The sequence below is a fragment of the Heteronotia binoei genome, chromosome 13 (genome assembly GCF_032191835.1).
Source record: "Heteronotia binoei isolate CCM8104 ecotype False Entrance Well chromosome 13, APGP_CSIRO_Hbin_v1, whole genome shotgun sequence".
Classification (NCBI taxonomy): Eukaryota; Metazoa; Chordata; class Lepidosauria; order Squamata; family Gekkonidae; genus Heteronotia; species Heteronotia binoei.
This window is the reverse complement of record NC_083235.1, coordinates 65,793,205-65,821,099: the sequence shown is the minus strand read 5'-3', so window position 1 is coordinate 65,821,099 and position 27,895 is coordinate 65,793,205. Positions and strand designations below refer to the sequence as shown.

Below are 27,895 nucleotides of genomic sequence, written 5' to 3'. Positions count from 1 at the left end.
TACTCCCACGCGCTGGCCCTGGATCTGAATACCACCACTGATATTAATATGATTGGTCAACAATCCCACTGTGACCCCAAGTAGACATATTATGGTTTTATTAATATTAAATGTATTTCTCCTAAGAAATAATACATATGCTGGAATCATACTGGGAAATGTGCATTGCACCATTTGCCTTATTCTTATTTCACTGTGTAGTGAGACTCTGCTTTTTTGGTGCATCTGATCCATTCACCTGAATGTTTCTGTTTTACTGCGAACTACATTTCCTGTTTTCAACACGTGCATATGTTGAATACAATGGATATAGAGAAGACTGACTTTCAACTAGAGTCGTTCACAGCGCTAACTTAAGCAGAGTTAGGCCTTCTAAGTCCCCCGAAATAATCCAGGAGCAGCTCCTGCTCAGACACTCTTCTGACAAGCCTTTGGACAGTAGCTGGTTCATGAAAGTCAGTTGGGACAAGCTGCCGCATCAGCAAAATTGTGCTAGTGATCCTTTAAGCAGTTCCTTGCCTAATAGTGAGGCCAAATGCATAACAGCAAACAAACTTGGAAGAGTTATGACATGGAGTGAAACGGACAAGTTAACAAGAACCTGAAGAGGCTATGATTTAGAAGTATTTAAGATGGAGTGGGAAAAGTTCAGAAGATACGTAGAAAAAGAATGGAAAATAAAAGGACATTGGACAATTTTTGATAATGATTAAGTATAAGGGGGAGGAGGATATTAATTTTGGTTCTTATTAATTAAGGGTACCTTTAATATTAGTATTTTAAGTACTTCTCTTCCAGACTGCAGCTCTTCTTTCTTATAGATGTTCCTTCTGTCTCCTCTTCATTTGTCTCTTCTGTTCAGCTCACTTTATTAAAAGTATTGACAGGCTTGGTCTTAAAGAGTCTATTGCCCTGTCAGCTCCTTCCCGGTGGCCCAGCTTAATGCCGGAGCGTTAGCAAGCTCCGGTCAGAGGAAAGGCTGGGATCGAAAGGTAAGCCTCCGCTTCCCCTGCGAGTCCCCTGCCAGCTCCCCAGACTACGGAGTGTCCCCTGACACTTCTTTAAGAGATATCCTCCTAAGAGGACCCTCTCTAGAGCTTGCTAAATCGGAACGTTCACCGGAGCCCAGCAAGAACGCTCCGCTTCACTGCGCCATCATACCGGAAGTCCATTAGTATTTTAAGTATAGAACACCGGCGGGGGTCAAGTAACGGGGGGAGGGGTGGGTAGAAAGTAATATATGGGATAGGAAAAAAAAGTAGTTATTAATGATGTAAGAAATTGAAATTTATTACCATATGTTACTAAATAAAATTGTTTAAACGACAAACCTGGAAGGAACTAGTGAACATTAAGTGATGAAAAAACAGTCCCCTGGTAATAAACAAGGAGCCAATGGTGGCCCTGCATTGGTCCTTAGAAGACTGAATAAAGGAAAACGTCGCTCAAACAATCCTTAGGGGATGCTACAACTGCTTCTTCCGCAACAGGTGTCACAACTCCAGTGAGAATTTGCCTACCCTACAGTTTTTCAGTCATTCAAGCCAGCTTCACACATGTATTTACCACACTCAAGATGTTTACTTATGGCAGGTGCAATTATTTTATTACAGGCTGCTGTGATGGATACTTCTGCATATGTCACAACATGGTGCTGGTCTTTTCTTTTCAAGACACTGAAGCATCAAAATGCAGCTGTGAGGATATTTTCCAGTGGTATTTTCATCTGAGTTCAGGCAATGGTGCAAGCGGAAGTGTATTCGCTAGTAATCCACCTAGCAAAAATTAAGGCATGTTACAGGAGAATGTTATGTTACACGGAAACATGCATAACAAAGCCCAGACTACTGCTTCTGTTAAGGAAAGTAGATGGGGGGGGGGGCATTTGGAGAAGAGAAGTGGCAGCGGAAAACTGATTAACATCCTCTCCGTTATCACTGTTTCACTGCAAGTCATTTCCTCCAAGCAGCAATTCCCACTATGGGATTTTGGACACCTTTGTGAAGGTTAACATAAACCTGGAATTGGGGGGAGGGCAGCTGTGGAGAGGAGCTTACAGCAGCAAGCAAGGAAAGGAGTAAACAGCCCCTCCTATTCCTTCCCTCAAAATCCCCTTTCCAAACTATTCTTCCTCAGTAGAAGCAGTGTTTTTTTGTTATACATGTTTCCATGGAGCACATTATTCCATTATTAATGTACGTATATGAAGCTATCCTCACTTAACAGCTATCCCTCTGACAGCGGCACACAGGGTCAGGAGCTTGGGGGTATTATTGGAGCCTGCCCTAACTATGGAGGCCCAAATAGCAGCCACTGCCAAGTCTGCATTTTTTCATCTCAGGCGGGCAAGGCAGTTGGCTCCTTTCCTGGAACATGATGATCTGGCAACAGTGATCCATGCAACGGTCACCTCAAGGTTGGATTACTGTAATGTCCTCTACATGGGGCTGCCCCTGTGCTGAACCCGGAAGTTGCAGTTAGTGCAGAACGCCGCCGCCCAGCTGTTATTAGGGCTCCCTAGATGGGAGCACATTCAGCCGGGGCTTCGGGGACTGCACTGGCTGCCAATAATATACCGAGTTCGGTACAAGGTGCTGGTCATTACCTTTAAAGCCCTATATGGCCTAGGACCTGCCTACCCAGAGAGTGCTGAGATCAGGTTCTCAAAATCTCCTTACAATCCCCAGGCCAAAGGAGGCCCGTCTGAAGTCAACTAGGGACAGGGCTTTTTCGATCACAGCCCCTTGCTGGTGGAACCAGCTGCCGGAAGAGGTGAGGGCCCTGCAGAACCTTGGGCAATTCCGCAGGGCCTGTAAGACAGTCCTTTTCCGGTTGGCATACGACTGACAGACATCTGAATACTTCTAAGGAAGACTATGGGATAGCACATTGATGAATTGTTGTTTATTTTTATTGTGTAAATTATTAATGTATTTTAATTCTTAATTTTATTGTTAGAATTTTTGTGTTGTGAGCCGCCCTGAGCCCGCCTCGGTGAGGTAGGGCGGGATATAAATCGAAATAAATAAATAAATAAATAAACGACTTGTGCAGAAACCAGGGGTCATTTTGCAGAGGAACAGGTGGTGGAGCTCATCCAGGGATTGTTACGCAGCTGCACCTACTATTCAATGGACAAGGAGGTGGAACTTTCAGAAGGAGGACGAGGAACTCTCAGAAAGGTTCAGGAGCTGTGCTCCTGTGAGCTCCCACTAAATCAGAGGCCTGGCAGTAACCTAGGGGAAGGCAACAGGCTTCTCTGTTCTCAGAGACAACCAGGATGTTTTTATTTCTGAGGTAAAAAAATCCACCACGTATGGCAATAAAAAATACAACAATAGTTAAATAATTGACAGGTTACTGCACTTTAGTAGCGCCTCACAATCTTTTGCCTGGGACAGGATGCCTCCGTTCACCTAATGTTTGGGTAGCCCTTGGGAAGCCTCAGAATGCCAGTGATAGCTGGTAACATGGGGGGGGGGGAGGCGGGGGGGGGGAGGTGTTGACCTCTGTGCCCTGTTTGTTGGCCCTCCAAGTCAGCTGGTTAGCTACTGTATGAAATAGGATGCTGAACTAGAGGGATCATTGGGGGCTCTTCTTGGATTCTTCCACTGTCTCACAGCAGCAGTGGCTAACAATGGGCAGCGAAGAACTGAAGAAAAATTCTCCTTCCCCAGCTACTGCCCCCTCCCCCGAGTCAGTTACCTATGATGAGGTGGTGGCATTGATCAGGAAGTGCTCACAAAGGATGTACTGTGGTACAGCCATCTTTCTAATGGATCTGGTGAAACAATCTTCAGGTTTCACTTCCATTAATGGCAGTGATAGCAGCAGAGGTGAGAGGAAGGGAATGGAGGAAGGCAAGGGAAATAGCAGGAGGGGAGCCGTGGGGAGGGGAAACGGTGAACAGAATTAGATACTTTTGTCCAAGGGCCAGACTAAACGATTAGTTTTTTTTTAATGAGATAGGTCCAGGATTCTTGACCTGACTTGCTTTCATTGCAGACAAACAGCAGCTGAAGGAAATGTTGCTTTAAAAGTCTGTGGGGCCAGAGTCTCCCCTAGGAACATTTTTGTTCAGGCTGGGGGTAAGGAAAGAGCCTCTCCCCCACCATGCTGCAGTCCTGAGCCAAACCCATCATTGCAGATTTTTTTAAACAACATTCCCTGAAGATGTAGTACGGCTGCAAGGAAAGGGAGTCAGATCCAAGATATCCAGTCCCTACTTGTTAAGACAAGTATCATGTAGTTTGGCCCCAAGATGCCCACATCTTTTGATTTACTAAGCCCGTTTCTTAACCTTGGATAGCTCACTAGGACGTTTCAGAGCCCTTGGAAGGGAGATATCAGACAACCCGTAATAATCATGCAGCATTAAGATTCAGACTTTCAAGACAGTGTTCTCATGGTGTAGCAACTGGTTTTATGGTTCATGAGCCACCCTCAGCAGAGGTTTTCACACAGGAAACCAAATGACAGTACTTCCCAGTGTCTCATCTCTTGCTGTCAAGGCCTGCCTCTTTACAGTCACAAGTCTCAAACATGCCTAGAATAGCCAAGTGGCCCTTACGGTAAATCCGATGCCCACCGTAGCAGAAAAAGAACCAGGAATGAACTTGCCCTGGTCAAACTGAACCAGCAGCGACGTCTTCCCCACACCGCTGTCTCCAACCAGGATAGTCTGCAGAAATCAAACAGAAAAGTAGATTAGATTCTCTTGATGAATAACAAGCCAAAACATGGCTTAAGAGATGCTGCTTTGCAGGGCTGGTTCCAAGTTTGGCAGGGCTGTGCAGAGTGTCCAGAAGCCCCCTGACTTCCTTTGCCCAGCAGCACCTCCCTCTCCTGCTACCTTCCCACCCACCCACTCATATGCCCCCACCTGTGCATCCTTCCTGTATCCGTTTGCGAGCCTTTTCACTTCCCATGCTCACTTACGCTGCATGCCCTTTCTCCAGCTGTGCTGGGCAGTCTGTGAGGCAATAAGAGCAAGCCGTTTGTTTGGATGGCAAAAAACTCTCTCTTTTTGGAGCAGCCAGTTTTAAACCTTGTAAAGTACTGGGGTCGGCGCAGTAAGAGACCAGAGTTGGAGAGTGATTTCAGCAAGCTTTACTTCAGGAACACCAACACAAAACAAAACTCTATTCAAACCTCCCGCTCCTTTTATACAATTCTTGCCCCCTTCTGATTGGACCTTAACTATGTACATGGATTGGCTATTTACAGAGGCCTAAGGGCCTATCAGGGTACAGTATGAGCCTAGATGTTGATTGGCTACTTATGTTTCAATCCTTCCCCTGATTGGGCACGCTTAGGCCTTCTCTGGAACCCTGGTGTGGAGTACAAGCTTGGCTTGTTCAGCTTCCCTCCAAAAGTAACAGTTCCCTCCAAAAGTAACAGTTCTCCATTTGAACCTAGGACACAACACCCCTCCCCCCATAGTTCCAGCTATCAGGTGACATAGTCCTGGAGATATGCCGGAGGGCGGCGGTCTCGTGTCGAGCGTCGGAGCTCCGAGGGGACTGGGCGTTCTGACTCGGTTGGTGGTTCCACGGCTGCAGAGCTGGAGACATCTGGGACGGCGGCCCCGGAAGACCTGGGTTCAGCTGCGCGGTCGGGGGTCTCCTCCTGCTGGGCCGAAGCGGGCTCCACGGAACCCTGTTCTGTGTCAGGCTCACGGGGACTTACGTTGTCCGGATCTGGAGCCTCTGACCTTGGCTCCCCGGCAGGCAGGCGACCACGGAGTTGGTCGATGTGTCGCCTCAGGAGATGTCCACCCTCCAAGGTCACTGCATAGGAGACCGGTCCTGTGACGTGGTCCACCTTTCCAGGGAGCCAGGCGGGGCCAGTGGTGGCATAGTTCCGTGCCCACACTGTCTCACCTGGGTAGAACCCTCTGGGGGCTTTAAGGTGTTCCGGCGCCGGTCGCCTGTCTGGGGCTCGGTCAGGGTGCAGCTTGTCCAGCAGGGTGGTGATGCGGCGGCCCATGAGGAGTTCGGCTGGACTGCGACCTGTGGAGGCGGTGGGTGTGGTCCGGTAGGCCATTAGGAAACACGCCAAGTCTTTTGGCCAGTCTGAGGGGCCCAGACAGTTCAAGGCCTCCTTTGCTGTGCGCACCATCCGCTCTGCCTGGCCGTTGGTGGCTGGATGAAACGGGGCAGAGCGAATGTGCCTGATGAGGTTCCTGGCTAAGAAGTCCTGGAACACTGCGGACGTGAATGCTGTGCCGTTGTCGGTGACGATGGTCTCCGGCAACCCGTGGGTTGCAAAGATGGCCCTCAGAGCCGTGATGGTTGCCTGCGATGATGGCGAGGGCACCTGGACCACCTCCAACCACTTGGAGTATGAATCCACTAGTATGAGTAGAGTCCGCCCATGGAAGGGGCCAGCAAAGTCCATATGCAGTCTTGACCAGGGGGTTTTGGTGGATTCCCATGGTTGCACTGGGCCACGTGGGGGGTCAGGCCTTGACACCTGGCATGTCGGGCACCTTTTAACCCAAGCCTCAATTTCTGCATCGAGGCCGGGCCACCAGACATAGCTTCGTGCGAGAGCCTTCATGCGGACTATGCCCGGGTGTGCCTCGTGCAGGGCTCTAAGCACTTGGTCTTGCAAGGGTTTGGGGATGACGACTCTGTTGCCCCATAGTAGGCAGCCTTTGTGGGTGGATAGTTCGTCTTTCCGGGCTGCAAACGGAGTAAATTCCGGCCCAGTCGAGCCCTTGGGCCACCCCCTCCCCACCCAGTCCAAGACACGGGAGAGGACTGGATCACGAGCGGAGCGGGCAGCAACGTCGCGGGCGAGCAATGGCCTGTCCGGAAGCATGTCCATCAGTAGGATCTGATGAGCCGGGGCTGGATCGGGATCCACGTCAGGCAAGGGCAAGCGGCTCAGGGCGTCAGCATGGCCCATTGCCTTGCCCGGGCGATGCACTAGGGTGTAAGTGTAGCCGGCTAGAAAAATGGACCAACGGAGGACCCGTGGGGACAACACCTGAGGGGTCTGCCGGTCTGATGCAAAGAGGCCCAAGAGGGGTTTGTGGTCCGTATAGAGGGTAAAGGGCCGGCCGTAGATGTAATCATGAAATTTTTTGACGCCGGCCACAACTGCCAACCCTTCTTTGTCGATTTGGGCGTAGTTCCGCTCCGCCGACGAGAGGGTCCGCGAGTAGTACGCGATAGGGACTTCGGTCCCATCAGGGAGTCGGTGGCCCAGAACTGCCCCCACGCCATAAGGGGATGCGTCGCATGCAAGGACCAAGGGCAGGGTCTCGTCGAAATGGGCAAGGACGGAGTTGGACATCAGGAGGCCCTTGATATCCTGGAAGGCTTTAGCGTGCTGGCGGCCCCACGCCCAGGGTCGGTTCTTGTCTAGAAGCCGGTGCAGGGGTTCGGCCACCGCTGCCTTGTGGGGGAGAAAAGCATGATAAAAGTTTAGGAGGCCGAGGAAGGCCTGGAGTTCTTGCTTGTTGGTGGGCGCTGGAGCATCTCTGATGGCACGCAGCTTGGCGTCGGAGGGATGGACCCCCTGGGCATCGATGGAGAACCCCAGGAATTCCACCCGATCCACGCCCAGGAGGCACTTCTCCCGTTTGACCTTGAGGCCGGCTGTTTCAAAACGTTGTAGGACTCCTCTAAGGCGGGCGGCGAATTCTTCAGGCGAGGCTGCAGCGATCAGCACATCATCGAAGAATGGAGTGACTCCGGGAAGTCCTTTTAAAAGAGAGTCCATGAGTTCCTGGAACAACCCCGGAGCCACACTCACGCCAAATTGCAACCGCTTTACTCTAAAGGCCCCCCGGTGGGTCACAATTGTTTGGGCGTTGGCCGTGGCCTCATCCACCGGCAGCTGTTGGTAAGCTTGGGCCAAGTCCAACTTGCCAAAAATTTTTGCGCCGGCTAGGGTGGCTAAAACGTGGCTGACGATGGGCACAGGGTATGCGTGGGCCTGAAGAGCCTTGTTGAGGGTGCACTTATAGTCTGCACAAATCCGCACTTCCCCACTGGGCTTGACTGGAGTCACGATGGGCGTTTCCCAGGCTGCGTGGGTGACAGGCTCTAGTATTCCCTGTGCAATCAGTTTATCCAGTTCCTCCTCAATTTTAGGCTTGAGCGCGAATGGAACTCGCCGCGCTTTAAGCCTAATAGGCCGCACTGTGGGGTCGAGGTGTAGTGTAACCGGGGGACCCGTGTAGCAGCCCAAGGTGCCATCGAAAACGGCCGGGAACTCTTCGCAAACCTTGTTAAAGTCCACTCCGACAGTCTTATTGACCCCCCTGATCTCTATTCCCAGGGGCTTGAACCAGTCGAGACCCAAAAGGTTTGTAAGGTGGTTCTTGACCACTAGCACTTGTAACTGGCCCTTGAACCCCTTGTATTCGACTGGGACCGGGCCCACTCCCAAGATAGGCACCTTATTCTTCTGGAAGTCCACTAAAGTAAACCCCGGGTCCCTGAGACGAGGCCTCAGCCTGGTGGGGATTTTAAAAAATGTCTCTGCCGCTATAATAGATGATGCTGACCCAGAGTCCACCTCCATTTGGCAGGGCACCCCCCCGATCTCTACAGTGACCCGGATTTTGGAGGGCCTGACTAACGAGGGTAGGTACTGTACCGGGTATTGGTGGGCGTGGAGAGCGTCGGTCTCGAAGTCTGGCTGGCCTTCGGAGTGCGCAGATCTTTGCGGGACGCGTGCTCGGGATGTGGATCTGCAGGCGCAGGCGATGTGGCCTTCCTTGCTGCAGAGTCGACAGGTGGCATTCCGGAATCGGCAGGTCTTTCGCTCGTGCTGGCCCCCGCAGCTTGCACATGCAGGTGGTGTCTTGTGTCTCATGCCCTGTGGGGTATGGGTGGTCTTCCTTCCTGCTGAACGATAGCCGGTTTGTAGAGCTTTGTCCTTGTCTGAGTCCTCTGTAGATGGTTCAGGGTTGATCTGGTGTGCCGCAGCCTGTCTTGTCAGCCGTGGCCCTGCTGATCTGCCCTTCTCCCAGCTGGTGGCCACATCGATTGCCCTTGTTAGGTCGCACTCGGAGAGGGACAGGAGTTTCTGTACTAGTTTTTCGTCCCTCAAGCCCCATACAAACTGGTCGAGAAGGGCTTCGTTGAGGTCTGCGAAACTGCATCGGCTTGCCACCCGGCGCAGGCTTGTCAAGAACGCCATCGTGGTTTCGCTTGCCTTCTGTGTCCTTTGTCGGAAGTCCCAGTGCCGGGTGAGCTTGGTTGGCTGGGGCTGGAAATACTTCTCCAGAGCGCTGATGATGTCGTCCACCGGCGTCTCTGAGAGCTTCCTGGGTTGGAGAAGAGCCCTGGCTAAGTCCACGGTCTCCGTGCCACACGTACTGATAAGCAGAGCTCTCTGCATGGTAGTCTCTGTAATCTTCCGGAAGGTCAGGTATGACTGGAAGCCTTCGACCCACGAGTCCCACAGCTCGGGGTGATCGATGCTAAAGGGCTGCAGGAGGTTGGCTGGAGCCTCCATTCTTGGCAGCGTGTCTGGGCGGCTTGCGAGATGGGGTGTGCGCAGAGCGGAGGTGGGGACCCAGATGGCTTGGATTTAGCCACCTTTCCGTGTTCCTGGTTCTGTTGCTGGTTCTTACTGGCATCCCATCCTCGTCGCCAGTGTAAAGTACTGGGGTCGGCGCAGTAAGAGACCAGAGTTGGAGAGTGATTTCAGCAAGCTTTACTTCAGGAACACCAACACAAAACAAAACAAAACTCTATTCAAACCTCCCGCTCCTTTTATACAATTCTTGCCCCCTTCTGATTGGACCTTAACTATGTACATGGATTGGCTATTTACAGAGGCCTAAGGGCCTATCAGGGTACAGTATGAGCCTAGATGTTGATTGGCTACTTATGTTTCAATCCTTCCCCTGATTGGGCACGCTTAGGCCTTCTCTGGAACCCTGGTGTGGAGTACAAGCTTGGCTTGTTCAGCTTCCCTCCAAAAGTAACAGTTCCCTCCAAAAGTAACAGTTCTCCATTTGAACCTAGGACACAACAAACCTCTTTTCTTACCAGATGCATAAGTCAATATAGGGGACAGGGGTGCAGTATTGGGTAAATGTAAGGAATAGAGTCCAGTTCATTTCTAAAAGAATTATGTCTAAAGTTTAATTGAAGTGAAGCATCAATGGGGTGTCAGCCCATAAGAATTTTGATTGGTCACATTGTGGTTAAAAAAGAGATATTTAACACACAGCTGCATGGAATTACCTAGAAACAGCATACTTTAAGTAGAGTCAGAGCGTTTTCGCACTTACCTTAAGCCGGAGCGACGTCCCTCTTCACCGCGCAGTGTCTGCACGGTTTTCGTACTAATTGTAACGCAGCACCTGGAAGAGCCGCAGAGTCCCGCGGCTTTTGCGTCGCAAATGTAAACTGGTTTTTGGCGGTTTACATTTGCGACGCAAAAGCCGCGGGACTTTGCGGCTCTTCCAGGTGCTGCAGAGCAATTAGTGCGAAAACTGTGCAGACGCTGCGCGGTGAAGAGGGACGTCGCTCCGGCTTAAGGTAAGTGCGAAAACGCTCTCAGTTTTCAGGTTTGGTAGAGAGCTTTGCTAGCATAATTCAGAAGGCTTTACATTGGGCCAGAAAAGAAGTTAAGGACTAGCTTGCTCTGATATTGTATACATGTGTTCAATGAGAGCATTAAGACTGTCAAACAGGAATGGCTTGCTCCATATATAAATTGTAGAGAGCATTTAGTCAGAAAATCCAGGTTTAAAACTGGCTGCTCCAAAAAGAGAGCTTTTTCTGCCATCCAAACGAACGGCTTGCTCTTATTATAAAAAGTGTGGAAAGCGTTGCTCCCACTATAAATAGAAACACTTAAGTGGTGCTGAGAGGTAAGTTTTTTATTACAATAAATTTAAAAATGACTAAGATTTATTCATTTCCATTCAGCTTGGTGCTATATCTCATAATTACTATAGTTTATTCCAGGATGAGAATTTCTGAAGCAAGTAAAGACACTGCAGAAAGCTTTAGAAAACAATAATAACGAATTGTAAAAGGTGGCTGATAACCCTTGAAGGAAATAGGAGAATACTCCTGAGGAAGTCTTTGAACGTGACAAAATGAGCTTATATATGGGTGCTCATTGGGATTGACCTTTCTTGTAATGTTGTGGATGAACTCTCCTTGTAAAGTTGCACTTCTTTATAATATAGTACATACAACAGATTTATATGACTCCTAAAGTTACTAAACATTGTAGCCTGTATATCACAGTGTTTGTTCTTTGTATAGCTTCCAGGTGGCAGCTGGAGATCTCTTGGAATTATAACTGACCTCCAGGTGATGGAGATGAGTTCACTTGAAGAAAGTGGCTGCTTCGGTAAGTGGATTCTGTGGCATTATACACTGCTGAAGTCCCTCCCTCCCAATCTCCACCCTCTTCAGGCTCTATCCACATCTCCAGGTAGTTCCCAACTGGGAGCTAGCAACCTTAATTGGAGGAGTCCTCCAGAGGGTCATGTCATTTACAACAGACTCACACAGGCTAACCACCTCTGAGATGATAAGATGGGGTGAGTGATAGGCGTGAGTGATAGGAATTTTTAGGGATTGTTGAAGAGGGTGATATTACCTGTTCCAGATGTGCAGACGTTCATTTAGAAATTAAAGATGGAAACATACAATGTGCCCAGATTGAACAGGGAGGTGTGGCTTGCTCTCATGTTTTATAGTATTTGTAGGGGGGAAGGCCCTCCCAGAGCGATGATGGCTCTGGATGGTTATTGATGTGTCTTTCCTGGGTACCTGAATAGGTTCCCAGTTCAAGACAAAAGGTAAAATGACTCTTAATGTTTGTCAAGATGGGCCATGATGGTTTTAATGTTAGTATCAATTTAGTTACTCTGAGGAGGAGTCAGGGCTGGAGACAAAAGATTTGTGCAACATGTATTGCATTAGCATAGAGGTAAACAAAGAAGTTGAGTTGTAGCAGGAAGATAGAAAGATGGGCCATTAGCAGTAGCCAAGGATTAAGACATAATAGGCTTCCCAATCTCCAGATCCCAGCGGGGGATCCCCCGGTTTTACAGGATTCCCCCCACCCCCAGCCAGCTGGCTGGCGGGTGAAGCCACTCCCCCACAGCCTCCCATACCTCTAGATCTCCCACAGGTTAAGAAACTTGCAAACAGGTCCCATTTTGAAATGCCTCTTTGTGTGTGTGTGCCCCTTTAAAACTGAGCAGGAAGCAGGAAGTACTTCATGGGGAAGGGTCAGAAGCAGAGCCTCTGTTTGTTTTGGTTTCATTTCACAGCAAGTAAGAGTGTATGTGTGTGTGTGAGAGAGAGAGAGAGCAGCGTAGCCTCTGTAATTGTCAGATGTAGTTGTGGAGGAACCGGACCCAGTGAGAGAAAGAGAGTACTTTTCAGAAGTCTTTGTAGGGGAAGCAGTAATAGTGTGTGTTTGTCTCTGTTAGGGTTGCCAATCCCCAGGTGGGGGCAGGGGATCCCCCGGTTTGGAGACCCTCCCCCCCGCTTTAGGGATATCAGAACGCGGGGGGGAGGGGAGGGAAATGTCTGCTGGGAACTCTGTTATTCCCTGTGAAGATTTATTCCCATAGAAAATCAAGGAGAATTGATCTGCGGGTATCTGGGGCTCTGGGGGAGCTGTTTTTTGGGGTAGAGGCACCAAATTTTCAGTAGAGCATCTAGTGCCTCTCCCCAAAATACCCCCCAAGTTTCAAAAAGATTGGACCAGGGGTTCCAATTCTATGAGCCCCAAAAGAAGGTGCCACTATCCTTCATTATTTCTTATGGAAGGAAGGCACTGAAAAGGTGTGCGGTCCCTTTAAATGTGATGGCCAGAACTCCCTTTGGAGTTCAATGATGCTTGTCACAGCCTTGATCTTGGCTCCACCCCCAATGTCTCCTGGCTCCACCCCCAAAGTCCCCAGATATTTCTTCAATTGGACTTGGCAACCCTAGTCTCTGTGCTTGTTTTGCATTATTTTCAGAGTCTTTGTATAGGAGCCGGTTTATGGGATAGAGGAAAACTCCACCTCTCTCTCTTTTGTTTGCCTGTGTTAATAATAATAATAATAACAATAATATATTTTATATTATTCTATTATATATTTTATATCCCACCCTCCCCGCTGAAGCAGGCTCAGGGCGGCTCACAACATGTAAACTTACAATTACAATATAAAACAGTACATGCAATTTACTAATTAAAACCATATAATTACAATATTAAAAGCATAAAATTACAATAGGAATTAACATTTTCAGTGCTGTACTCTAGATGTTCTCCTCAATAGATTATGATGGCCGAATATAGGGGATCAATCCACATTTAAGTGAAGGCCATTTGAAAAAGGTTAGTCTTGCAGGCCCTACGGAATTGATCCAGACTCCGCAGGGCCCGCACTTCATCCAGTAGTTGGTTCCACCAGTGTGGAGCTGCGATTGAAAAAGCCCTTTCACGTGTACTCTTCAATTTTGCCTCCTTCAGCCCAGGGACTGTCAGCCGATTTTGTATACCTGATCTCAGTACTCTCTGGGACATATATCGGGAGAGACAGTCCCTAAGGCAGGTCCTCAGCCATCTAGAGCTTTAAAGGTAACAACCAGCACTTTGTAACGAATCCGGTATACAACTGGCAGCCAGTGCAGCTCGTGGAGCCCCGGCTGTATGTGCTCCCACTTCGGGAGCCCTAATAACAGCCTAGCCGCTGCATTCTGCACCAGCTGCAGCTTCCGGGTTTGGCACAAGGGCAGCCCCATGTAGAGGGCATTACAGTAATCCAATCTTGAGGTGACAGTTGCATGGATCACTGTTGCCAAGTCGTGATGCTCTAGGAAAGGGGCAAACTGCCTTGCCCGCCTAAGATGGAAAAAAGCGGATTTGGCAGTGGCTGCTATCTGGGCTTCCATTGACAAGGAAGGCTCCAGTAGAACCCCCAAGCTCTTGACCTTTGCCCTCAAGGCTGGAAGGTCAAAACTGGAAGGGGAATTTCCCTTCCCAAACTGCCACGACCCAGGCAAAGGACCTCTGTCTTCGTTGGATTCAGCTTCAACCTACTCAGCCTGAGCCAATCTGCCACGGCTTGCAATGCTAGGTCCGGATTTTTTGGGATGCAGTCAGGCCGACCATCCATTAGTAGATAGAGCTGGGTATCATCCGCATATTGATGACACCCAAGCCCATATCTCAGGGCAATCTGGGCAAGGGGGCACATGTTGATGTTAAATAACATCAGAGAGAACACTGCTCCTTGTGGCACCTTACAATCTAGTGAGTGCCTCTGAGACAACTCTCCCCCAATTGCCACCCTTTGTCCCCATCCGTCGAGGAAGGAGGAAAGTCATTGTAAGGCCAGCCCCCGAATCCCTGCATCGGCGAGGCGGCAGGTCAGCAGCCAATGGTCGACCGTATCAAATGCAGCCGATAGATCCAACAACATCAGCACTGCCACACCACCTTGATTCAGATGCCTCTGGAGATCATCCACCAAGGAGATCAGCACTGACTCCATCCTATGACCTGGGCGAAAGCCGGACTGATAAGGATCTAAGATGGAAGCATAATCCAGAAAACTCTGCAACTGTAACGCTACTGCCCTCTCAATGATTTTACCCCAAAATGGTGAAATTGAGACCGGCCGATAATGTGCCAATTTGGCTGGATCTGATGTAATCTTTTTCAGGAGAGGGCGGACCAATGCCTCTTTGAGAGGTGTTGGAAAAAGCCCCTCTGAAAGGGATCTATTTACGATGTCCCCTATAGGACATCTAAGTTCCCTCTGGCTGGATTTAATTAGCCAAGAGGGACATGGGTCCAAATTTCAGGTTGTTGGGTGTACAGTGGAGAGGATTCCGTCAATTTCCCCCAGGCTAAGTGTGTCGAAGTGATCCAGAACTGAACCAGAAGACAGGCACGGAGCCTCGAGTTCTTGTACTGTATCCAGTGTGGCGGGGAGGTCGTGGAAGAGCGACATGATTTTATCTGCAAAGAATTTCGCAAAGGCCTCGCAGCCAATCTCTAATTCTCTAGCATTTAGTTTGCCCTGAGGCAATGTTGTAAGGTTCCCAATTATCCTAAACAATTGTGCTGGGCACGAATTTGCAGACACAATATTAGCCACAAAGTAATCCTTCTTAGTGGCTTTGACTGCCATCTCATAGGACCTCATAAACTTTCTATAAGATGTTCTCGTCGCTTCGTCTCAAGTACGCCACCATTGTCTCTCTAACCGTCTGAGCCCTTGTTTCAGCTGCCACAGCTCTGAGGTATATGACAGAGCCAGCTTAACAATGAGGGCGCAGAAGGCATCGAGGTGCGATCTCATTGATGGCCCTGGGTAGTCGGCCATGCCAAGACTCAACCAGGTCATCAAGGGAATTGCCAGGGAGCCAGGGATACTGCAGAGCTATTTGGAACTGCTCAGGATCCATTAAACTCCGCAGGCGAGCCAAAATAGGCTCACTGCCCATACAGGGTTGGGATGGTGCATCCACATGAGCCTTGAGGGCAAAGTGGTCCGACCATGGCACCGCCTCAGCGGTAATACAGTCCACCAAAACCCTGGCTGCAAAGACCAAATCTAATATGTGCCCCGCCTGGTGAGTGGGTGTTGTAACAAATTGGGAGAGTCCTAGCGTCACCATGGAAGACACTAGGTCCATCGCCTGACTGGAGGTCGCGTCATCAGCATGAACATTGAAATCACCCAGGATCACAAGCCTTGGGTATTCCAATGCCCAGTCTGTTACAGCCTCCATCAGGGATAGTAAGGCGCTGGCTGGTGCATTAGGCGGACGGTACACCAGCCAGATCGCCAACCCCTCCCTCACATCCCACGCCAGACCGGCACATTTTATACCGTTGATCATTGGAGCTGGGAGAGCCCGGAAGGAGTAATCCTCTCGTATGAATAGTGCCACCCCTTCCCCCCACCCACTAGTTCATGACTGGTGAAAGACTGAGTATCCTGGGGCGGGGTCATCTGGGAGAGAGCTACAGTCTCCCCATCCCGCATCCAGGTCTCAGTCACAGAAGTCAGGTCCAAATCCTGCTTAAGCAGGAACTCCCTAAGGGTCGAGGTCTTGTTATTTATGGACCTGGCATTACGTAACACCAATCAGGCTGAAGAACAGTAGTTCCTGTGAGTAAAGCCCCAGTGAGATCAAAAAAAATGTGAGCTTGCAAACTCTGTACATTTTAGCTGCTTTTTGTGTGTTTACACTTTCATTTACTAGAATTGCAGCTATTGGGGGATGAGGAAATGATGACTATTCAGATGAACTGCACTGCTGTATTTTTATGTATTTATTTTGGAAATGGGAAAGTCTGGCTTTGCCCCAAAGTCTCCTGGCTCCACCCCCAAAGTCCCCAGATATTTTCTGAATTAGACTTGGCAGCCCTAAGACATAAGCAATACATAACCTGTGAACCCTCATTAGGGTTGCCAATCTCCAGATGGGGGCAGGGGATCCCCCGGTTTGGAGGCCCTCCCCCCGCTTCAGGGTTATCAGAAAGCGGGGGGAGGGGAGAGAAATGTCTGCTGGGAACTCTATTATTCCCTATAGAGATCTATTCCCATAGAAAATCATGGAGAATTGATCCGTGTGTATCTGGGGCTCTGGGGGGGCTGTTTTTTGGGGCAGAGGCACCAAATTTTCAGTATAACATCTAGTGCCTGTCCCCAAAGTACCCACAAAGTTTCAAAAAGATTGGACCAGGGGGTGCAATTCTGTGAGCCCCAAAAGAAGGTGCCCCTATCCTTCATTATTTCCTATGGAAGAAAGGCATTGAAAAGGTGTGCCGTCCCTTTAAATGTAATGGCCAGAACTCCCTTTGGAGTTCAATTATGCTTGTCACAGCCTTGATCTTGGCTCCACCCCCAAAGTCTCCTGGCTCCACCCTCAAAGTCCCCAGATATTTCTTGAATTGGACTTGGCAACCCTAACCCTCATTGTTCTATACATTGTTTTGGGAAGGAGAAAGATTACAACATAGGAGAATGCCTATGTTGTAATGATGGCACAATTAGAACAAGCCCAGACGTGTTTCCTTGGCCTTTTGCAGAGAGTGGCTTCACTTGGCCTGTTTTCTGACAAGCAGCTTCCATCTTAGTTTCAGAGCTGGGGACCCCACCACTTGTAGGGCACTCTTGTAGAGGTAGGCAGCACCTCTTGGCTACAAGGGGATGAATCAGTAAAGGAGGCAGATATAAAAAACACACTGAGCAACACTTGGTGTGGATGCAACTTTTGCATGCCATATCTCTATGAAGCTGATCTGTTTTAGCCTACATAGTTCTACCATGTACCTTGTTGCTGGTAACCTGTGCTTGCTCCTACAGCCTGGGGCCCAGACCCTGCACCTGTTCCCCAGCCCTTGAAACTTGACTCGCCTTACCCTAGAGTTGCCAAGTCCAATTTAAGAAATATCTGGGGACTTTGGGGGTGGAGCCAGGAGACATTGGGGGCAGAGCCGAGAGCAAGGGTGTGACAAGCATAACTGAACTCCAGGGGAGTTCTGGCCATCACATTTAAAGGGACTGCACATCTTTTTAAATGCCTTCCTTCCATAGGAAATAATGAAGGATAGGGGCACCTTCTTTTGGGGCTCATAGAATTGGACCCCCTGGTCCAATCTTTTTGAAACTTGGGGGGTATTTTGGGGAGAGGCACTAGATGCTATACTGAAAATTTGGTGCATCTAGCCCAAAAAACAGCCCCCCCCCCAGAGCCCCTGATACCCGCGGATCAATTCCCCATCATTCCCTATGGGAATCATTCATAGAGGTGCATGATGGCTCTGGGGGTGGGGCTTCCCCCTCCGGCCAGCTGGCTGGGGGAGGGGGGAAGCCTGTAAAACCGGGGGATCCCCCTCTGGGACCTGGGGATTGGGAAGCCTACCTTACCCTGACCCTTGGACTGGACCTGTGGAAGTCTGAGGAAGTGTGTGCACACATGGAAGCTCATACCTTGAATAAAACTTTGTTGGTCTTAAAGGTGTCACTGGCAGGGCCGGATCCAGGGGGGCGGGGGAAGAGGGGGCGCCAAATTGGGTATGGAGTCCATTGTATTCTATGGGACCATAAGACAGAATGGCCCATAAGGGGGCATCATTTTTTAATTTTGCCCCCCTTAAAAAATATGTTGATCCGGTCCTGGTCACTGGACTCAAAGTTTATTCCACACAGGCTTGTAGGCCCTTCCTCTGTACCTATTGTTGTGCTTATTGTTACTGTATTTGTGTCTCCTGGGAGCCCCAGTTAGGGCAACGGTGGCAGGCTTGTCCCTGAATATGACAGATCCCTAATTTTAAGCTCACCGTTCCTCCCCTCAGTTGTGGTGGGACCCTATTTGTCTCATGTATTGGTAGATACATACCCAGTATTGTGATTGGGAAAACTGTGAATTGAAAATTGTGCGGGGGGGGGGGGATTCCCCCACCTCTGATATAACGACTGAGAATTGAACAATAGCACTTTACATGAGATCCCGTTGAGGTTTATACTTTCTTTCAAATCCACAGGTTCAGGTGGGCCCCCTTCCTGAGCTCAGAAACGACCAATAACAGCACCGGTTAGGTTTAACCACATGTTCTGTATCTGGGGGGGAAACAAAAACGTTGGGTTCCTCTTTTGAGAGAAAAATGGGTTATGAATATTTTAATAGAAATAAATTAGCCTAATCTAGTTTGCTTTCTTCTCAAGTCAGGTTCAACGATTGGACAATAGCTTTCATTTTACATGCATTTGCTGTCACACAGACACACCGAAAATTGTGCAAGGGACAGAAAGAAACAGAAATTCTGCTTTTTTTCTGAGGCTATGGTGTATCTCTTCTTTCCCACCAGTATTTTTATCAACGCTAAATCAAAACAAGGTGGCAAATATCCCTGCCCTTTCTCTGATTCTCCTTTTCACTTTCCCTACTTTCTCACACCTTTATAGGGCTGAGCCTGCAGGATTTCAGCTGTTTTTTCTCTTCTCTGGGGTTTCCCTGACATCATGAGGAACAGAGAGCATGGGTATAATTAGGGGAGGAAAGCAGAAGTGGCTGGGGTTAGACAAACTACACTTTGCAAATTGCAGCATTCTAAAAGAGAAGTTGATGTGTCTGTTAAACTGCAAGGCAGCAGGTGTAGAAAAGAGTGGATTGGGCTGGACAGCATGTTGGTGCTTCACTTCACAGGGAACATCTGCATCTCCATTCTGCTAGGTGAGAGATTTATGTTTGTCTGTTGAACCAAAGGGAAAGATGCACAGTTGGAGAGAAAATTAGGGATTGTACCAGAAAAAAGAGAGGAGGCTTAGGAACAACAGATCTATAGCCAGAGGTTGACCCATTTTAGGAATTTAAAATCTTTGTAACTGTATTTTGCAGTAAGGTTATTATTTACATATCTGTAGTAAGATGTAAATAAGAACATAACATAAGAACATAAGAGAAGCCATGTTGGATCAGGCCAATGGCCCATCCAGTCCAACACTGTTTATGTTTATAATTTTTAACTTGATCACTTCCACGTTCTGCTAATTAGGACAGTGTGAAGATCCATCAGAAAACAAGGGCTGCATAAGTTAGAATAAATAAGGTAGTTCTGTAATATGTTACAAGACAGTGATTTCATAATGCCAATAATTTCATAAAGAGTACGATTTCCCTCTTTGCCACGTGCTGCGATCCTAGCATTGTTGTATCTTAATAAATATGCAACTATGATAGAGAATGGAGAAAAGGGAAGTTTCACTTTTGAGGGGGGATTTTTTTCCTCCTCCTTCCTTGCAGCCATTCCTTGTGTCTCATGTAATAAGCTAAAATCAAAAGAAATGTACGATCTGGTTGATGCCACTTTTAAAGAAACTTTTTAAAAAATTATTGAATGTGTTGGAGAAGGGGAGCACACACCATTCAAAGGAAAAAATTAAACTAAGTATTTGGAAAATGATTGAGAGGAGGGCAAATAGTCTTTGTCTTGTGCAGTAATGACACAATGTTGCTTTTCTTATAAATTTATAGTTGAGCTAATCTGATTTTCCATTGTGGTTCTTTTTACTGAACTGGAATAGCTACATATTCTTCAAGCCAAGCAGCGCCATATCTGTTCTGCTACAGAGAGAAAGTCAGTTCAAGGACAACAACCTTTTTCAGAATCTGAAATAGTCCTAAACACTCCTCCCCCCACTGCTGAAATCAAACTGGAAGCACACCATCCTTATGCCCCCCTCTACATGTTACAAGGAAAAACAACAGTAGATTGTCCACACATATTGTCTAGTTTGGGCTTAAGTCATTAACTAACATTTGGCACCATGGTATTGCTACTGGACTTTAATCTGCCAGTTATAAAGTCTTCTGGATGCTTCCAGCTCAGGCATTTTGAAGATACTCATACATTTGAAAATGAGACACCATATTACACTAATATCAGAAGAACAAGTAGTGTTCTACTGGGGAGGGACGGTGGCTCAGTGGTAGAGCATCTGCTTGGGAAGCAGAAGGTCCCAGGTTCAATCCCCGGCATCTCCAAAAAAGGGTCCATGCAAATAGGTATGAAAAACCTCCGCTTGAGACCCTGGAGAGCCGCTGCCAGTCTGAGAAGACGATACTGACTTTGATGGACCAATGAGGGTCCGATTCAGTAGAAGGCAGCTTCATATGTTCATATGTTCATATGTTCTCAACCTTAAGATTTCAATCTGCACCCTCAAAAGTTCCTTAGCGATATTGCTTCAAAATCACTCAAATAACAGAAGATCTGCCATGCTGGTAGATCCTTTGATGATTTCCCATTTGTTACGATATAAGCATTCTACAGCAATGAAAACAGTACCTGCATTTACCTTGGCAATCTCAAAGATCAGATATGAGCTGCTCAAAAGAAGTTCTGTGAGGTGTGTCATGGTGATGGATATGGATATTAGTTATTACTCAGAATCTTGGATTACTGTTTGCCAATACATTAAAAGATAATTTTCTATCCCATGCTGCTGCTGATAACATGAGATTTATGAAGCTGCCTTGTACAGTCGGACTACTGGTCTCACAGGGTCAATAAAATTTGATTAAAATTGGCTCTTAGGGTTCTTGGGCAGAGATCTTTCACATCGGGCGTTTTCGCACTTACCTTACGCCGGAGCGACGTCCCTCTTCACCGCGCAGCGTCTGCGCGGATTTCACACTAATTGCTCCGCAGAACCCGGAAGAGCCGCAAAGTCCCGCGGCTTTTGCGTCGCAAATGTAAACTGTTTTTTGGCGGTTCACATTTGCGACGCAAAAGCCGCGGGACTTTGCGGCTATTCCGGGTTCTGCGGAGCAATTAGTGCGAAATCCGCGCAGATGCTGTGCGGTGAAGAGGGACGTTGCTCTGGCGTAAGGTAAGTGCGAAAACGCCCATCATCTACCACCAGCTTCTTTTAACTTTAAGTGTTGGGGATTCGACCCGGGACCTTCTATATGCAAAACAGATGTTCTGCTACTAAGCCGTGTCCCCTCCCCATGTTTTTGATTCGATGCTTATATATGCTGCAAACCACATCAAGAGCAAAGCCTTACTGGGACTAACGATGCAGTTTCAACGTCTCCCCAAACTGTTCCAGACCCAAAGGCTTTTAAAGGTCCACTTATAATTAAATTAGGACATTCAGAAGAAGCATATCCATACTTTGCATAATAATAAGACCGTTTTGCACACTGCAAGCCAATCAGTGGCGAACCATTTCAAAGCATCAATCAGCCTACATGGAGAATAGGATGATGAGAAATAAAGGAAAGCAGATTCCTATGTAAGAGAGCCAGTAAGGTAGATAAAGTGTCAGACTAGGATCTGGGAGATCCATGCTCATAAGAAATTCTGAACAACCCTGGCTAGATCAGACCAGCAAATTTTATGAACAGCCCTGCTAGATCAGACCAGCAATCCATTTAGTCCAGCGTCTTGTCACACACAGTGGCCAAGAAGAAGAAGAAGAAGATATTGGATTTATATCCCGCCCTCCACTCCGAAGAGTCTCAGAGCGGCTCACAATCTCCTTTATCTTCCTCCCCCACAACAGACACCCTGTGAGGTGGGTGGGGCTGGAGAGGGCTCTCACAGCAGCTGCCCTTTCAAGGACAACCTCTGCCAGAGCTGTGGCTGACCCAAGGCCATTCCAGCAGGTGCAAGTGGAGGAGTGGGGAATCAAACCCGGTTCTCCCAGATAAGAGTCCGCACACTTAACCACTACACCAAACTGGCTCTCCAACCATTGGAAGGCCAACAACAGGGCATAGACTAAAGGCTGAGGCCTTCCCCAATTTTGCCTCCTGGCACTGGTATTCAGAGGTTTACAGCTCCTGAATGTGAAGGTTCCTTAGTAACCACTGATAAATCCACCCTCTATGGATCTTTCTAATCCCTCTTTAAAGCCATCTATGCGTATGGCCATCACTAAATCCTCTGGTGGCAAATTCTCCATTTTAGCCACTCATTGAGTATCTAGGGGAGCAACCCTCAGCAGGTCTACTTAGAAGTCAGTCACAGGAAAGTATTAGTAAGATTGCACTTTTAAGTATTTCCCTTTGTCTGTCCTGAATTTACTGCCCATCAACTTCACTCCCAAGTTTGCTCCCAAGTTCTAGTATTCTGGAAAAGGAAGAAGAAACTGTCTCTATCCACTTTCTCTATTAAACGGTTGCCAACTCTGGGTTTAGAAATTCCTGAAGTTTTGGGGATGGAACCAAGGGAGGGTGGGACCTCAGTAGGTTATAATGCCATAGAATCTAGTCTTCAAAGCAGCCATTTTCTCCATGGAAACTGATCCCTGTAGTCTGAAGATAAATTGTAACTCTGGGAGATCGCTAGTCCCCACTGGAATTTCATAATCCTCCTCTATCCTTTGTACAGTCTTGTGAACCTCTGTCATGTACCCCTCAGTCGTCTCTTTTCTGAACTGAAAAGTCCCAGACGTTTCTGACTTTCCTCATAGGAAAGTTGCTCCAACCTCTTAAAACATATATCTCTCCAGACATAATCAAATGGAATCATTGCCTTCGATTATTGCTTTCATTATACCCAGTAAGTAGCTCCATGTAGAACTGGAAAACTTGTTTGCTAACAGTCATCATAACCATCTTACAGTTCTTATCTTCTGGAATCAAAATATCCAGTACCAAGCCTTCGGTACAGCCTACAATGCTACAAAATCCCAGCTCCATTTAGTAGGAAGTCAGCATTATTGAGGTCAATGGGTCTTATTTTTGAATAAGCCTGCTGGGTTTTGAAGAGTGAATTCTAGCCCGTTTGAACTGAAAAGTTTTATTTTGTGAAAATAAAGCTTAGTAGAAATTCAGAAACAGAGAAAATGTGACTCAAAATCCTATCTGATGGGGTTTAATGCCTCTGAGTGTATGCATATGTGTTTTAGTGAGTTGACATCAGAGTTAAGGCTGTTCCTTTATCCAGTATCTAATTGATCTTTCAGGTATTAGAAAATAGTGAAATCTATTTCACTGTATCTGAGATCACTCATTAAGAATGGCAAGATTCAAGTGCAGTAATGCCTTAAAGACCAACAAGACTTTTCAGAGTATAAACCTTTGGTAGTCAAAGTTCCCTTCATCAGATTTCTAATGAAAGGTACTTTGATTCACAAAAGCTTATACCCCAGAAATCTTGTTAATCTTCGAAGTGCTGCTGCATTCAAATCTACTGCAGACAAACACGACTACCCACCTGAAACTAACACTATTAATGTTTTTTATTAGTTACATGCCTCTCTCCCCCAAGTTCATACTGGAGACTTCCATGAGGGAGAAGTAATCCCTTGGCATTGTCAAAGGTTATTTTATCATATTTTCCTCATTTTTCCTATTCTGGGAACCAAATACTTTCTAGACAGTTTTACATTCAAATATTTTGTTGCATAACCAGCTGTATAGAAACCTCCAGCTGTGCATACCAGGTCTCCAACTTGGTCTACAAGATTATAGCTTTGTTGGACATTGTAGTAGGACCATTTTCAGCTGTGGAATGGGCACAGAGGCTTGAGCAACCGTCTGCTTCTTCTGTTTATCAGGTTTTACATCTGCTCTGAGAGGCCCTGGCGCAGTGCATGGATTTGTCGGCAGGTCTATCCATGTGACATGTCACTATGATACATCCTATCAAACGTATTACAAATATTGGTGCAAGGGAGCTAGTTGGAATTATTGCACTGAAGTTGTTAAGACCACAGGATCAGAGGCAGAGATGAAATCTGGCAGAACATCTATCAAGGACAATCACACTTGTTCTTGCTTCACGGTGATACTGGAGAACCTCGGGGAGGCAGATGCTGGGATGTACTGGTGTGCCATAGAGAGAACAGGAATTGATTCTGGCATCCAAGTGATCATTGCCCCAAGTAAGTCCCTTTTCAAAGTCTACAGGAAACTCAAAACCAAACACAGGTGATGTGGACTGAAAAAGACACACTATACAAATTTATACAGAAGTAAATCCTGTGGGTTCCAAGGGGTTTATTCCCTGGGCAGTGTGCATAGGCCTGCAGTCCTAAGGAATCAAGTTATTACTGTGCTACAGTTACAATTGTATATATTGTACTATATTATTACAATATATTAATTGTAATATATTACAATTGCAGGAGGTAGACATTTTGAAGCTTTGGAAATAACCTCTTTAGGCAAAAAACTGGTGGTAAAATTTGCCTAATATAGGGTTGCCAATCCCCAGGTGGGGGCAGGGGATCCCCCAGTTTTGAGGCCCTCCCCCCGCTTCAGGGTCATCAGAAAGTGGGGGGAGGGGAGGGTAATGTCTGTTGAGAACTCTGTTATTCCCTGTGGAGACTTATTCCCATAGGAAATAATGAATTGATCTAGCGCTTGGTGGGGGGGGGGGGGCTGTTTTTTTAGTATAGCATTTTCAGTATAGCATCCAGTACCTCTCCCCAGAATACCCCGCAAGTTTCAAAAAGATTGGACCAGGGGGTCAAATTCTATGAGCCCCGAAAGAAGTTGCCCCTATCCTTCATTATTTCCTATGAAAGGAAGGCATTTAAAAAGGTGTGTGCTCCCTTTAAATGTGATGGCCAGAACTCCCTTTGGAGTTCAATTATGCTTGTCACACCCTTGCTCTTGGCTCCACCCCCAAAGTTTCCTGGCTCCACCCCCAAAGTCCCCAGATATTTCTTGAATTGGATTTGGCAACCCTATAATATAGTCAGTTGCTGTTGGTAAGAAATGCATATCATTGTGGTTCCATTGTGGTCTTGTCACAGGTTGTGCTATTGGAGCTGATTGGAATCAAGTCTCAATGTAGAAGGATAGGGAACTAAAGCACATACACACATCCAGCAACTGGCTGTCATCTGCTTCCTTCTCCCTATCTCTTGCTTCCCTCTGCATAACAGGTTGCTTTGCAAGACTTGCTCAATCACACAGGAGCTACAGAACAAAACCTCTATTTTCTCCATTGGCTGATGCTCCTCCCTTGTTTTTCCAGAGCTACTGAGCCAAGTCACATGGCAGAGCTACTGAGCCAAGCCTCTCTTCCTTCTATTGGCTGAGGCTCCTCCCTCCATCCCCTGGGAAAGGAAGGAAAGAGCCACAGCTTTCTTTCCCTGGATCCCATGAGGGAAATACAAAGAAAGCACCTTTAAGACCAACGAGTGCTAATGTTTTAAGCGTTAAATATGTATATGTTTGTCTGTGTTCTTTATAAAGTTTAAATCTCTGCTACCTAATCTTAAATAGGAACACACAAGGCCCAGCCTGACATGGCTTGGTCCAACTAGACATGGCCCGGCCCAACAAAGTCACATCCCTCATAAGAAATTAGTTTGACACCCCTGCTCTAAGCTGTAGAGTCTTGTGAGCAAAAATTCTACTCCGTGAGCAATTGGCATTAAAGTTTAGTTTGCTCTGGGGCCATTCTTCCTGAACTATGATAAAAATGTGTGACCTGGAGGCTAAAAAACTGTGAGCTAGCTCACACTAACTCAGCTTAGAGGGAACACTGGTCTGTGGCCTCTACACCTTGTACACGCACATGCAAGTGACCAATTATAGATACATTTAGTTCCACTTTACTTCAAGGCCCAGCCTTGAGGTTGGTAGTCCTATGAAGCTAATATTCAAGAGTGTAAAATATTAGGCCATAAGGCCGTAAGAGAGCCAGTTTGGTGTTAGACAGCCAGTTTGGTGTAGTGGTTAAGAGTGCGGACTCTTATCTGGGAGAACCGGGTTTGATTCCCCAGTCCTCCACTTGCACCTGCTGAAATGGCCTTGGGTCAGCCATAGCTCTGGCAGAGGTTGTCCTTGAAAGGGCAGCTGCTGTGAGAGCCCTCTCCAGCCCCACCCACCTCACAGGGTGTCTGTTGTGGGGGAGGAAGGGGAAGGAGATTGTGAGCCGCTCTGAGACTCTGCGATTTGGAGTGGACGGCGGGATATAAAGCCAATATCTTCATCTACCTCACAGGGTGTCTGTTGTGGGGGAGGAAGGGAAAGGAGACTGTGAGCCGCTCTGAGACTCTTCGGAGTGGAGGGCGGGATATAAATCCAATATCTTCATCTACCTCACAGGGTGTCTCTTGTGGGGGAGGAAGGGAAAGGAGATTGTAAGTTGCTCTGAGTCTCTGATTCAGAGAGAAGGGCAGGGTATAAATCGGCAGTCTCCTCCTCCTCCTCCTCCTATGATTTACAACTACTAGATCTATTAAAACAAAGGGTAACCAGATACTTTTGAAATACTGATCTGAATACTTCAATTTCTTTTTAAATTAAAAGCCATAGAGTCTGGCTCTCATATTTGAAAAAAGAACCTGAAAACCATCCGGCAGTTTCTGTCTGAATGTGCGGTTTTAGGTAAGGTTTTCAGACTTCAAGGCAGAGCCACACTGCCCACTAGACAAATTAGGTGATTGCCTAGGGCACGGGCAGCCCAAGAGTGTGGAACTGGGTGCCTCTCTGAGACCCCTCCGCCCAGGCTCCTCTTGGAATCTCTGAGAGGCACAAGTGGCGGGGCTTTCTCCCTGCTTTTGCACAACTGGGGAGAGGATCTAGCCCCCTCCCCCCCGATTCCTCTTGGAGTCTCTGAGAGGCATAGGCTGGTGGGGCAACCCCTTCTCTGGGGTCGCTGCAGCCCGATCTCTCCATTCTATCCTATGGGCCCATTGGATAGAACGGAGAGATCGGGCTGCCGCTGTGGCACAACCCCAGAGAAGGGGTTTAAAGTTTAAAACCCCTTCTGTTGCATAGCTCCACAGTGGCAGCCCGATCTCTCTATTCTATCCTATAGGCCCACAGGATAGAACGGAGAGACTGGGCCACAGCAATCCCATAGAAGGGAGGGGGCACAAGTAGTTACTTTGCCTAGAGTGCCCAACAGTCTAGGTCTGGGCCTGATTCAAGAGCTGGTCTTGGTGATGTCAGAATCTCCTCTTCCCTGTCTCAACAAGCTAGCTCTTTGTTACCCATCAAAAGCATGGACCCGATCATCCGTCCAAAGTTCCTCCAATATCCTCACAATCCTGTGTATATAAGGAGAACACCGCAAATCTGAATTACACCAAGTACTCAAAGGATGACCTTGGTTTACAAAAGGTAATGAATATTGCTTTGTTTATGACACGAGATTAAGAGAATATATGAAGGTTCTAGTGGTTTTTACTATTACCAAGGGCTTTCCCTGAAAAGAAACGAGCTGCTGATTCAGAAAGGACAAATCTCAAGGGTACCTGACAGCATTTGAACCAAGGTCCAGCTACTAGCCCCGTGGCGCAGAGCTTCATGGCGCAGAGTGATAAAGCTGCAGTACTGCAGTCTGAGCTCTCTGCTCACGACCTGAGTTTGATCCTGGCGGAAGCTGGGTTCAGGTAGCCGGCTCCAGGTTGACTCAGCCTTCCATCCTTCCGTGGTTGGTAAAATGAGTACCCAGCTTGCCA

At 47.6% G+C, this 27,895-nt stretch overlaps 2 protein-coding genes across 7 annotated transcripts in view; one reads left to right on the top strand and one right to left on the bottom strand.

Annotated features, from left to right (window-relative positions):
- RAB37 (RAB37, member RAS oncogene family) overlaps window positions 1-27,895 on the bottom strand; it is a 133,409-nt gene that overhangs the window by 53,829 nt on the left and 51,685 nt on the right. For 2 of the 5 annotated variants that reach the window (XM_060252892.1, XM_060252890.1), the window contains exon 2: window positions 4,571-4,681. In XM_060252892.1, coding sequence (XP_060108875.1) covers window positions 4,571-4,681 — 111 coding nt within the window. Of the gene's footprint in view, window positions 1-4,570; window positions 4,684-27,895 lie in introns of those variants that run through there. The other 3 variants (XM_060252895.1, XM_060252896.1, XM_060252894.1) reach the window with 2 other exon arrangements.
- Window positions 10,544-27,895, top strand: part of LOC132581580 (CMRF35-like molecule 5) — a 111,459-nt gene continuing 94,107 nt past the window's right edge. Inside the window, exons 1-3 of one of the 2 annotated variants that reach the window (XM_060252897.1) lie at window positions 10,544-10,846; window positions 11,250-11,337; window positions 24,029-24,355. In XM_060252897.1, coding sequence (XP_060108880.1) covers window positions 11,301-11,337; window positions 24,029-24,355 — 364 coding nt within the window. In that variant the 5' untranslated portion in view covers window positions 10,544-10,846; window positions 11,250-11,300. Of the gene's footprint in view, window positions 10,847-11,249; window positions 11,338-11,486; window positions 11,531-24,028; window positions 24,356-27,895 lie in introns of those variants that run through there. The other variant, XM_060252898.1, reaches the window with a different exon arrangement.